General features: G+C 38.7%; 1 protein-coding gene across 6 annotated transcripts in view; it reads right to left on the bottom strand.

Moving 5' to 3' along the window:
* Positions 1 to 13,349, bottom strand: part of MAPKAP1 (MAPK associated protein 1) — a 236,533-nt gene that overhangs the window by 180,799 nt on the left and 42,385 nt on the right. For all 6 annotated transcript variants that reach the window (XM_007471481.1, XM_007471480.1, XM_007471482.1 and 3 more), the window contains one exon: positions 11,116 to 11,264. In XM_007471481.1, the coding sequence (XP_007471543.1) occupies positions 11,116 to 11,264 (149 nt within the window). The remainder of the gene's footprint in view (positions 1 to 11,115; positions 11,265 to 13,349) is intronic.

Genomic DNA, 13,349 nt, shown 5'->3' with positions numbered 1-13,349 from the left:
CAGGAATGCAGTCTTTTCAGCTCCCATCATGTACAATCAGGTATTTTTAAAAGTCTTTGAGGAAATTGTGATAAGACAATGTTGACCCTAAAGTTATCTCAGTAGTGATATCTTGAGCAGTATCGTAATTTTAACCAAAAATGGGCTCCCAACATCTTATTTCACATCAACCATACACAGAAGTCTTCTATATTTTAAAATATATACATCATGAATATTAAAGAAATTCTTGTCTGATGTCAATCTGAGAACCACCTCAAAGCCTTTGGGAAATAAAAAGACTACAGACCGTAGCATCACAAATTCTTGCAGCTAGAATAAATTAAAGACAATACAATACAGTAAAGAAGGCGGCTGTGGAGCCTCACACATTTGGGCTCACATCTTAGACGTCATTTGTGCTTTCTGTGATGCTTGAATTCCCTTACCTGTACAAGAGTAATAATAAAATCCATAAACAGGAATGCTGTGAGGACTGACAAGCTACTATATATGAAGGGTCCACTGAAGGGCCTGGTACAAAATAGGAATTCAGTAAAACACAGTTATGGTGATAATGATAAAGAAACTTTCCTTAAAAGGGAGTTTAAATCCCACAGGCTAGATTTACATGAATTTTGTTTCTGAACTAAAACACTGACATCATAAAAAATACTTGTTTTAATGCTATGCACTTAATAAGATGGGGGGGAAGGGAGTTCACCATGGCTGAAAAAAAAAAACCACCCCAGCAAGTTATCATTTTGATGCCATAATTAGGAAGGGAAAATGAAAGTCAGCAAAACCACAGTTTTAGAAAAGTGGTTATTAGATTTTCTTCTTTCTACTGTGGAAAAAGTCCTTCCTGTTGAAGAAGGCAGTGAAATTTTATCACAGCTATTGCTATTCATAAATCTTATATCTATTTTAATTCAATCTGGCCCTAGCCTCTGAGTCGCTGCACCACAATTTGATTACTATAACCATACTTTTTAACTGCTGTCAGGAAAGACAGCGCCTTATACAAACATCTGCTGGAACACATGCCTGCGTTCTCCAGCACTAGCCTTAAATCACGCTCTGGTGATGAATCTTTATCTGACACTAATACTTTTTAACTTCATACAGACAATTAAAATGAATTGTAGCTAAATGGACATAAAACAAATCAATTTAATCTTTGGTTGCATAGTAGCATATTTTGAAAATTTCCTAAACTTACTTTCTTACATGTACCTTTGTCTAGGTGTTAAAACTTCAATTTAACAGAAAGGAGTGGAGATATTAATAAAACACTGCTCTTATGATACTACCATGTAGCTGCAAGGCTCAGAGAGTAATGATATTTGAAATTTATCACTGCCATTTTTTAAAAACTCCACATTTATGTGTGGAGAGTGCCAAGCTGGGCTTCATTAAAGAGTGACCGAAGTTGCCCTCTAGGAATTAAAACAATCAAAATTTAGACAAACTCACCTAGGATAACAAACTGGGTGAACGTCACTGCTGCCTCCCAATTCCAGTCTTCCATATCGACCTATACTGCAGTATCTACCACATTTACTCTACAGTTAGTTGTTCATGGGTCTGTTCCTCTGCTCAATCAGATGTACCTGATGTCATGGACCACTGCCATAGACCCCAGCACAGGGCACAACCCTGACTATGAAGGGTGGTTCCTCCACTTGTTGGCTATATGGCCACTCTTACCTTCAAATTCCTCTATGGTGGTTAGCCCTGTCTGATTCATCAGTGCCCAGCACAGAGCCAGTATGTCATAAACATTTAAGATGAACCAGTACAATGTGGTCACTTAGTAAATAACTTGTTGGATGGATGGATGGACGGATGAAGAATCCACTCTGCATACCAGGAAGATCAGTGGAAAGAAAAAAGCATTTGTGGACATACACTAGATTTGGTGTGTAAAGCATTCCCCTTCCCCAGCCCCTATATCTCATCATTTCTTTATTACATGTAAGAAAATTGAGGCTTACAAAATGCAGTAACTCACCCAACAGACACAACTGATAATAAGAGTTAAACCAGTCTGTCAGATTTCAAGTCCACTGGTAAAGGGAAAATTATTTTGGTTTTAAATTTTGAAAATTTTCAATTCTTAATAATATTTTGTTTCCTGCATAACAATGACTGTAAAACAGTCTAAGAAAGAAAGCTGTGGTAATGGAATAAGGAGTTGAATACCAGCTCTGCCAAATACTAGTGAGATCTCCTTGAGCAAGTCACTTTCTCTTTCTGAGCCTCAGTTTCCTCATCTGTGAAATGGAGATAATGCTCCCTCCGTCACAGTTTTGTTATGATCAATTAAAAGAGGAAAGTAGCAACATATATGTAGAAGATCAATTCTTTAAGAGTTCAAGTTTTCCCATCTATAACCTTCTACATGTCACTGATGTCAATTACCTCCCAATCACAAAACTATGGAATCGTAAAGCCAAAAGGAATCCAAGAGATCACCTAAGTCAAGTTCCTCATTCTAAACAGGCAGAAACTGAGGCTCTGTCAGAGAGATGGGAGGTGCCCTGTCCCAGACTCCATAGTATGGCCAGGGTTAAAACATCTTTCATGTCTGTGTTCTTTCCACCACATGGTCTTCCAGTACTTGAACTCAGGTTTCCATTTTGCAAATACGAATGCCATTAAGAATGAAAATTAAAATCTCTAAGGATCAGAACACCTAGATTCTATGCCCAGCTGGGTGACCCTAAGCTGTCATTTGATATTTCTGGATAGCTGTTTTCAAGATAATAAAATCAGGGCCTAGTACTCTGAGCGACTAGATAATCTCTCCATTGCAAATTATGCAGAGCGAGGTGCCCCAGATGAGAAAGCTCAGTATAAAATCCCACCATCCCCAGTCTCCACCACACCTATAAAACAGATTGTCCCCATGCTTTCCCTGGGGACTCAGTGTTTGCTATTCATTCCAACCAGATTTCACCTGTTAATCTTGTAATTAATCAGCCAGGAAGAGGGTAGTACCACAACAGTAATCTCATTATAACAAAAATATGTCCACGTTTTACCTCTTATTCCCCTAACATCCAAGAATTACAATCAGTATATTTTCTTAAATGACACCTGACATTTGCCTCACTTAAAATTACTCTCTCATTTTCTCCTCTTAATGGCCTGATGAGCTGGGTGAGGCATCTGAGAGTATAGCCCTGTCTCAGAGAAGAGGTGACCCACTTCTGGGGCGATTCCTTAGCCAAAGTTCCAAAGCTGGCTATGAAGCGCAAGCAAAAAAGAGGCTCCTGCCTCCTAGCCCACTCTCATCTCAGAGACCACTGCCTCAGACGCCCCAAATACAAACCAAACAGGGTGCACCCTATCCCCTCCAAAAGAGAATATGTGTAGTGTCTTCAAGGACATGGTAACAGGCTATGATCTGTCATCAGTAGGCCCAAACCAGCTCAAGATGGTAACTTCTGCCTCATCCTCGGCCCTCTTTCAGTGCCTCCTAATTCAGTGATGGTATCATCGTCTATTCAGTTCCTCAAGCCAGAATCTGATCTAGAAATCATCCTTGAAACTTCTTTCTCCCCCATTCCCTGCCATATAATCAATCCATCATCAAGTCCTATCACTGTTACCAATTAAATATCTCTTGCATTCATCTACTCCTTCTCCATTTCCAATAAGTAAGCCCAAGTTATCATCTTTCTTACCTGGGCCACTGCAAAATGTTTCTTGATTGGTCTCTCTAGCCTCACAAACCCTTCTCAAGTGTATTCCCTTCAGCAGAGCTTCAGTGATCTTTTCAAAATACAAACCTGATTACCTTCCCTCCTCATTAAACTTGTTCAAGGCTTTCCCATATTCTTAGATTACAGAGGACACTTCTACCAGCCACTTATGGTCTGCCCCTGCAGCTTCACCTTACACCACAATCTACCTCACCCTTGGGTCTCCAGTCACACAGCCTTTTCTTCCAGTTCCTCCAAATTTCCAAGCTCCCCCTTGCCTCAGATCCTCTGTATGTTCTTTCTCCTCACACTTCACCTAGCTAGTTCTTAGCCTTCAGCTCTCAGGTCAAGAGGCACCTTCACAAGGATAACCACTTCTGACCCCCCCAGACTAGGTCGGATGCCCTTATGATAACTCTCTAAAAGCCCCAAGTATCTCTCCTGGAACTTGGTAATTAATTGGCTTTGATTATATATACTATGACTGCAATGTTACACTTTGGTGATTATTTACATAACATGTAACCCCCTGCCAAGAGAGGAAGCTTCATGAGGTCAGAAACCAGATCTGTTTTTGCTCACTACTGTATCCAGATTTTACTTAATAGTGCCTGGTATATAGTAGACCCTCACTAAATAGGAAGTAAATGAATGGCAATGTGGTAAAAGGAAACGAATACATCTCTCAGCACTGACCATATACCAGGCACTTTGCTATGAATGCATTTATAATTTTCATTAAATACTCACAACATTTTCTGATAATTATCATTAACCTCATTTTATAGATATGAAAACAGGCTTAAAGAGGCAAAGTGATTTGCCCAGTATCACACAGCAAGTAAATGGCAAAGTTAGAATTCTAACCCAAGCCTGACAAACATGTTCTTCCCACTGCAAAATTCTGCCTTCCTTTGAAAAGCCTCTGAGTTGATGGTGAATTCTACCTCTGATGGGAGTTTCTAGAAGATGGCTCCACAATCAGAGGAAGCCTCCACAGACTGGCAGGGCTCAGAACAAACTGCAGAAATGAGGCCTGGACAGAAAGAGCTCAGAGTGGAATAAGCTAGTTTTAAGATCTAAGCCTTGAGAATTTAACTTCAGAATAGGATGCTGAAAATGCTTTTTTTTTTTTTTTTTTTTTTTTTGAAAATGCTTTCTTTTTGTTGTAAGATTCCTATTTAATTCATTTTGAATACCACCCAGGCAAAAATCCCAAAGTCGGCCCTCAGGATTTTCAGTATAATGTCGAGCAAAAGGAAGAGCACTGCATTAGTATAACAGTAAGGGGGAAATAATCTCAGTAAAATCCATTTTTAGGGCTTCCCTGGTGGCACAGTGGTTAAGAATCCGCCTGCCAATGCAGGGGACACGGGTTCGAGCCCTGGTCCAGGAAGATCCCATATGCCGCGGAGCAACTAAGCCCGTGCGCCACAACTACTGAGCCTGCGCTCTAGAGCCTGCAAGCCACAACTACTGAAGACTGTGCTCTAGAGGCCCTGCTCCGCAACAAGAGAAGCCACCGCACCGCAATGAAGAGTAGCCCCCACTAACTCAACTAGAGAAAGCCTGTGCACAGCAACAAAGACCCAACGCAGCCGAAAATAAATAAATAAATAAATTTATTTTAAAAAAAAATTTAGGGCTTCCCTGGTGGTGCAGTGGTTGAGAGTCCGCCTGCCAATGCAGGGGACGCGGGTTCGTGTCCCAGTCTGGGAAGATCCCACATGCCGCAGAGCGGCTGCACCCGTGAGCCACGGCCGCTGAGCCTGTGCGTCCAGAGCCTGTGCTCCACAACGGGAGAGGCCACAACAGTGAGAGGCCCGCATACTACACACACACACACAAAAGAAGTTAAAAAAAAAAATTTTAAAGACATTTTTAAATTAATGAATTTGGTCCTTTTATTGGTATACCACAGTGTGTAAAAAGGTAGTAAATACCTAATATCTTGTTTTAGAACTAGAACAGACTAATAAAAACTGGTCTATAAAAAGGAAGACTAACAAAATACAGTCACAGAGGTAAGTTGCCAAGAGAGTAACTGCTGAAATGATGTTGGGACTTTACTCTCCTTTACTGAAAAAGGTATGTAAAATAAAGCCAATGGAAAAGTGAGACAAACAGCTCCTAATTCAAAATACAGAGTTAATTTCCTTCTCTCTCTGTCTCTGAGACCGATGCAGCCAACTGCATCGGGGCGGGGAGGGGTGGGGCGGCTGGGAGGGGGCAGAAATGTTGGTCAGAGGAAAAAAGCAAGGTCAAAGGCCAGAAGGTCCTTAGGCTCAAGGCCATGCCTCAGCTCAGGCAGCAATAAGCAAAAGCTGTTGTCTAGAAACATAACCAGCACTAAGAAGTCCCGGTTATAATTTTTCGGAAAGAGATCCTGAAACTAAAGTAGCTTAACATATTAGAGGGGACCACTCCCACGATAATAGCAAATATTCCAAGTTCAGATGAGGAGCATTTTCCTCTAAAGGCAATTCGCTGATCTTTTCTGAGTTGGCAACATTTCTCAGTGGCTTCACACTTTCTGCAAAGTTTTAAGTGACTTCCTTTGAAGAGCGCTATTTAATGCCAATGATTGTAGAAAACATTTGTTCATAATTATCCAGACATAGACTGGAACAATGCTGAAACAAGAGCAGCATGCAAAAATGTATTTAAGGACTATCATCCCAAAATGCTGCTAAAAGCTATTAACCAGTATGTGTTAATTGCCACAGCATTCATATTAATTTTCACTTCAGGCTCGACACTGTGGAATATTTCCCCTGATACATTTTAAACAAAGTTTAATTTAAGGAACTGCTTCTATCAACACTTATGAAAATTAACAGCCAAGCAATTAGCACTCATGAATTATCCCTTCCCCCATGCTCTCTGCAGCTTCCCTGTTAAAACAGTTTCTAACAGAGAAATGGTTACTTTCTAGCAAGTTAACACAATCAAAGTCACAGTTGTCTGTATGAACTAGCACTGGTTCTGCTTTTTAAAGCACTTGTCAAGGCAAACATGCTCCTTATATTTAGAGTATAATTTAGCTAAGTCAAATAAGTAAAATACTTAACGTTTTACTAAACTGCCAAGCAATTACTAGTATCAAACTACCCTCTCACCTGATGTTTAAAAAATAGCCATTGCAAACAAACAAACAAAAAAAGGAAGTAATTACTTGTCTTAATCTTCCTATTTCAAGTTAAAGGTCAAAACCCCACTGGACTGACTCCCTGGACTTATACAAGCAGACCACCTTCACCCAGTCTGCTGTACATCTTGTGTAATGATGCTAAAGTCCTAGTTTTAAGAGCACATTTCCTCTCACTCGATCCTGTCAACAACCTAATAAAGTACAAAGGAGAGACAGTATCACTGGCCTGCACCCTTTACAGAGAAAGAGGCAGAAGTGGGGTATTTGCTGAGCACTTCCTATGTGCTCTATCTCAATACTCATCAGGAAGACACACTACCACCATCTCATTCCACATACGAGGACTGCAGCTTCATGAGGTTAAGTAACTAGCCTGAAGTCATACCACTAAGTGGTGGAATTAGGATTTAAACTCAGACCTTACTACAAAATAGATCTGCTTACAAACTACACTGCCTCTCCCCATGCTAGGGGCTTTATCCTATTTGATGGTCTCATCAGCTTTGTTAGGAAGAAACTCTTAATTTCTTTGCATAGGTAAAGAAACTGAGGTTCAGTGAGGTGAAAAACCTGACTGAGGTGACACAACGATAATCAGTACCATTTCTTTGTTAGTAACTGTACTGACTGGAGATGGGTATCTGAACTTCTAAGGGTCTACTGATGATGATAATATTTGTAAACTCAGTTTAACCAAAATAGTGATGACGATGTACTAGCTAAAGCTTCTCAAGTGATAAGGCATGGGAAAAGGGCTAGATACTTTTAAAAATAAGACCTCTTTTGAAAAAGGTGGAAAGACAGGGCAGAAATCCACATATTCAGGGTCACTTAAATCAGTGCTGAATGTTTATTGCCTGTCACTCCTTCATCGTTTCAGAGCAACTCCCTGTCACACCCAACATTTCCCACTTTCCGTGAGATAAGAAGGACTGGCACAGGAATTTTCCTATTGTCTCACCTCTAAAACAGAGGTTGGTTTTGTTAATGAAGCTATTCAGAAGTCCTGTTTTTAACAAGCCCAAAGAATTTAGGCAGATGGCTGAGCCTGGTTTTGCCCTGTCCAGCTAAGCATTCCCTAAAACCACTTGCAATCTGTCCTGGTCTTTTTTCAAATGATCAGTAAACAGAGTTATTAATAACCTATGAATCTAAAACAGTCACGGATAGCATTGCCAATTTGCCAAAAAGATAATATAAACATAGTAATTAACCTGATCAAAAAACTGTAAAAATTACAATAAAGCATATACCTAAGTATGGCCTTTCCCTCTCGACTACATGCCTTCAAGAAATTATTAACCAACCACAGTTTTAAAAAAATCAAATTATTAACCAGCTACAGGAACCAAAAACTATTTAAAAGTATTCGTTTTAATTTAGTACAATAACTAAGAGATGCTTACCCTTAGAACCACTAAAACCAACAATTCAGTTTGCACAAATCCTTAAAGATGCCTGCTTACTTACAATGTAACTGTAAAGCCACACCAAAAACAAAATCCTTTTTTCAAATCCAATGCTAGTTTAATCATAAGGAGGATTTCACAGCAGTTAGTCTCTTGAGGAAATAGATAATTAAGTAGTTCTTTAGCATATTTAATTAGACCCCAAACTCTTCCCTGTCCCCTTCTCTCCCCAATTATGTACCATTTGCCCAAGAGACCTAAGCAACTCAGTTAATTATGTAAATAAGGCAAGCGTTATTCCCAAGAAAAGCATTGTGAATATCTGTAGTGGAAAGAACCACATATTTTAGTGGCTTTAACAAACCTTTGCAAAAAAAAGGGGGGGGGGGACTATCAAAAAACATGAGAAACTCTTACATTTGAGGCAAGAAACAGGGAGTTCAATGACAAGATGGTGAATCATTAAAACAGGACACTCATTTCACTTCTTAAATATGAGCTGAATAAAAATAAAATAATTCTAAGTTACAACAGTAACAAAAATTTAGTACTGAACGTCAAATGATTTATGGGAAGAATCAATCTGGAAATTATTAAAGTCGACTCTCACGGAAAAGGCTTTATTATCAAGGGGTTGACATGATCTTAACTCTCGAGGCAGCCATGGTGCTGTTATAACTACTACAATCCCATTATTATGCAATCACAAAATGCTAATTTCATCATTTTGAGGTGTTATTTGAATAGTCATTTTAATTTCTAGGTTACGAAAAGGCTTGACTCAAGTATAATTCTCTATTAATCATTGAGATGTCATTGAATATCATATTGATGCATTTCACAAAGATAGACTAATTTAATATGTACAATACAATATCCTTCAAATATTAAGCCACTTTCATTACACATCTGCCAAATGCATCAATATTAAATAATAGATGAGAACAAGGGTTTAATTGTGTTTTAGCAATTGTAATATGTAGGATAATAAAAAAATAGCACTGCGTCACAAGACAGACTTATCGATATATAAATCTTTCCTAATCAATTGTGCAATGGTGACTGGGCCATGCTCACATCCTTTGCTGATTACAAATAGACTTGATATGACAAAAACATCGAGAGTCGTAAGTGTAAACACGTATCTAGCAAAAATAATTCCTTTGTGACTGACGAAATGGCTTATTTTATTTTTTAATTTCAAGTTAGGTATATATAACAAGCAGAGTTCACAACCTTCTAACAAATCCAAATCCTAAGTAATTTATAATAGAATCTAATAGTATAATGAAAATTCTAGAATATAGTATTTTAAAAGATCTGTACTACTTTGTTGGCATCACAGCATTATCAAATACTAATTACTCCAGCAATTAACTGCATCCTCAATGAGATGATAGGCAATGGAAGCAAATAAATTCTAGCCATGTAACCTAATCCCAATAATAACATCTCACATATCTAAATGAATCAATTGTAGTAGTTAAGAAAAAAATCCCCTACAGTCCAACTCACTAGTTTCCAGAGGCTGACATTCCTGTCCCCTAGGGGGACCCTTCCTCCTCTTTGCTGCATTCCACAAGAAGAAACAGGAAAAGGTGGCAGGGGCAGGCTGAAGAGCAGCTCTTCACAGGATACAATCTCTAATTTACTGGAAGTAGTTTCTTATGTTTTTTGGAGAAAACTCCTGAGCATATTAGGATTTTATGCTATTTATGCATTTTGTTTCTAGTTTTTGTTCTCCTTCCCCGCCAACATCAATAACCTCATGTGCCAATGTCCATATATGCTTACTTAAACCAATGGAAACATGCTGAATTGTATGAGGTGAAAGTGTTTCAAAGAAAAAACATCTCCTTGCTCAAAGACGACAACTGACAGAACCAGCATATAACCAGGACTTGATTATAAAAAGTGCAAACATAAGCAAAGAGCTGTATCTTTATTAATTGCAATGCTGTTGAAATAAGACAAATTGTACACAATCCCTCCAGGCAACAAGCTATCACTCAGCACGCCCACACCACTGCCAGACAGCAAACATAATGGCAATAAATATAAAAATCAACTGCTACTGTCCTGAAAGAAACCCAGCTCAGCTCAGCACAGAGACGAAGAATGCCAGGGAATGGGTAAGAGAGGGTGCTGCATGTATTGATAGAACTATATTCCACCTAAAATAGTGGCCATTTTTCTGAAAGGAAAACAAACAGACTTTAATTTAGCAACTGCAAATTGTCAGAACAAACAGGAAAAAATTAAGTCATCCTGCATAGCCAGTGTCAGACAACAAGATTCAATAAAACACTGACATGCAAAGCAATGTCTTAGAATTCTGAAATGAAGCTCTCACCTCTACAATTTCTGGAGTTATAATCAAGAATCAGACAAGACAACCCAAACCATCTCCCAGAACCACTTTCATGGCTTTCCAAACAGTCAGACCTTGATTAATCACAGCCCAACTAACCCAAACCTTAGGAGAGAAACACTTAGGAGATAAAACAGGAACACACACACACACACACACACACACACACACACACCTCCAGACTGTTTTTGTTTTCATCCTCCCAAACATAGATAAAACAGGAACACACACACACACACACACACACACACACACACACACACCTCCAGACTGTTTTTGTTTTCATCCTCCCAAACATATTACTGTGGAAACCACATTAGGCCCAAATCCACACCTTTTTACACCCTCAGTCTTAGGAAATGTGAGTGACATTCTATATTTACTGAGTCCCTTTTGAAACCCTAAATCTAAATCTAATAAGAATAAGAATAATAACCAACAATAATTCCATCCAATTGAGGTTTTACCTAAAGGGATAGTTTCACGTTTACTTACCTTGCCATCAAATTTGGAATACTCGTTAAAGGGGTTATTCAGCTGCAGAGGACACTGCTCCAGGCGTACAGATAATATTGACTGCTTTCCAGAATGTGGAGGTTTCTCTTTGAGCGATTTTTTTTCAAATAGTGACTTTAACTCCTGGGCTGTGATACAAGAGGAAGATAAAAACATCTTTGTGATTACAACACAGAGAGATAGCCTGTCCACCTTCCCTAAAAAGTCTTCCTTGGAATCCTGAGGAGGGAGTGTCCAAGACATGTTTAGGTCAGATATGTGCAAAAAGTCTCACATATATGTCTGTGCACTGAAAGAGCAGAGCACTGAAAAACACATAGGTCAGGTTTGTCAACTTAGAAAGACTAGGGTTTAAGGAAGGGGGCAGAAGTCAGACCAGCCAATAGAACAGCCATTTTGTAAGAGCACCCACAGCTGTGAGACCTGAGATTCAGCCTGGCTTTGCCACTAACAGATAGATGTGTGACACTGGACCATTCACTAAAGCTCTTTGGACTTGTCAAACCAGATTATCTTGAAGATCTCTCCTGGCTCTAATATGTGATTTTGAAGTTCTAGTTCTTCAAGGTCAAGGTCCACCTCTTAATCCTCTCACACTTTCCAATGACATCTAGCACACAATCTGGATGACAAAGATGAGGAGGAGGAAAAGGAGAAAGAGTATTTTTAATAATAATAGCTAACATTTACTGAGCAAACCAATGTATCTCATCTAATCCTCATAACAAGCTTATGAGGTAGATATTTGCATTATCTCAATTCTGTCAACTGGAAACTGAAGCGTAGAATATTTTGATTAGCCCTAGGCCACACAGCCAGTAAGGAGCAGGGCTCAGATTTGCACCCAGCCATGGCTCTTAGCCATCAGGCACTAATGAACAAAGTAGACCTTCAATAAATTTTGTTGTATGAATCAATGAATAAAATAATGATTGAAGGAATTCAGATTAAGTTATTAAATCAAAACCTTCAGCACTTATTCATTAGTGAACCAAGACAAGTTAGTTCCATATCTTCTCAAAGATCATTTCATTCTCTATATTAATCTGAATGTCATTTAAGGTGATAGCTGGATGATAAGTACATGGGGTTTCATTATACTTTATATTTTGTGATGTTAGAAAATTTCCATACTTTACACTTTAAATGAATCAATCGTAGATCTTAAAATGTGCAATAAATAAGTTCAACCCATTCCATTCTTGAGCATAGCCAACTTGAAATGAGATCAAACATAATTGTGAAATAGTCACTTAGAACTTTTTAAAAAGGGAACAAAATTATTTTCAACAAACCAGTGGGGGAACTTTATCAAACAAGTCCTTATAGATTTAAGTGGCAAACCAGGAGAAAAGGATCTAATTCTTTTTAAAAATGTGGCACTTGACTATCCAATCCAGATTCTGAATATATAAGTACATGTAATCAACGGATTAATATGTTAATTATACATTAATACCAACAGATTAATGCACATTTGAAAAAGTTTTAGATTACTACTGAAGTGGTATTTTAAATATTGGAAGTACTATTCTACCTGTACTCTATCAATAATTTTATTGCTACACTTTGGAAAAGAATAATCCTTTATTAAATACCTACTAGGAAAAAGCAAAAACAAAAAACCTACTAGGGGCCAGGAACAATGCCAGGTGTCTTCTCACCCTGTCCTCACAATGATCCTGAAAGACAGGTTACCAATAGCTCCATGAAGAAACTGAGGTGTAGCAAACGTTAAGTCCCTTATCCAAGTCACTCTACTGTTATCAGTAGGGTTAAGTGTGAAGTGATGATATATTAACTCTTCCATTCTCAGACTAATTCACACTTAGACCTCTCTCCTCAACCTGTGACATTTTCCCACTTCCTCTTTTGCTTCCTACATCACGGAGAAACAGAAACAACCAAAAGAGAACTTTTGCATGCTCTCACCTGCACTTCCTCCCACCTTCCCTCCCATCACAACATGGATGAACTGCCTATGCCCCTATCAGATCAGCCCCTCCTTTGTGCACTAGATTCCATCCACTCTTGCCGACTCAAGGGCATCAATCAGGCAATTCTCTTCCATCTCACTTCCATTTTCAATTTTTCCCTCTTATTGGGTTAGTCTCATCAGCATACAGATACTGAAATACTACTCATTAAAAAAAGAAAAATTCTCCTGTACTTCCATACTCCCATCCAGTTACTACCCTATTTTTCTGCTCCTC

Source organism: Lipotes vexillifer, unplaced genomic scaffold, assembly GCF_000442215.2.
Source record: "Lipotes vexillifer unplaced genomic scaffold, Lipotes_vexillifer_v1.1 scaffold1600, whole genome shotgun sequence".
Lineage (NCBI taxonomy): Eukaryota > Metazoa > Chordata > Mammalia > Artiodactyla > Lipotidae > Lipotes > Lipotes vexillifer.
Note: the sequence above shows the minus strand (reverse complement) of the source record. Positions and strands in the feature narration are given on the sequence as shown.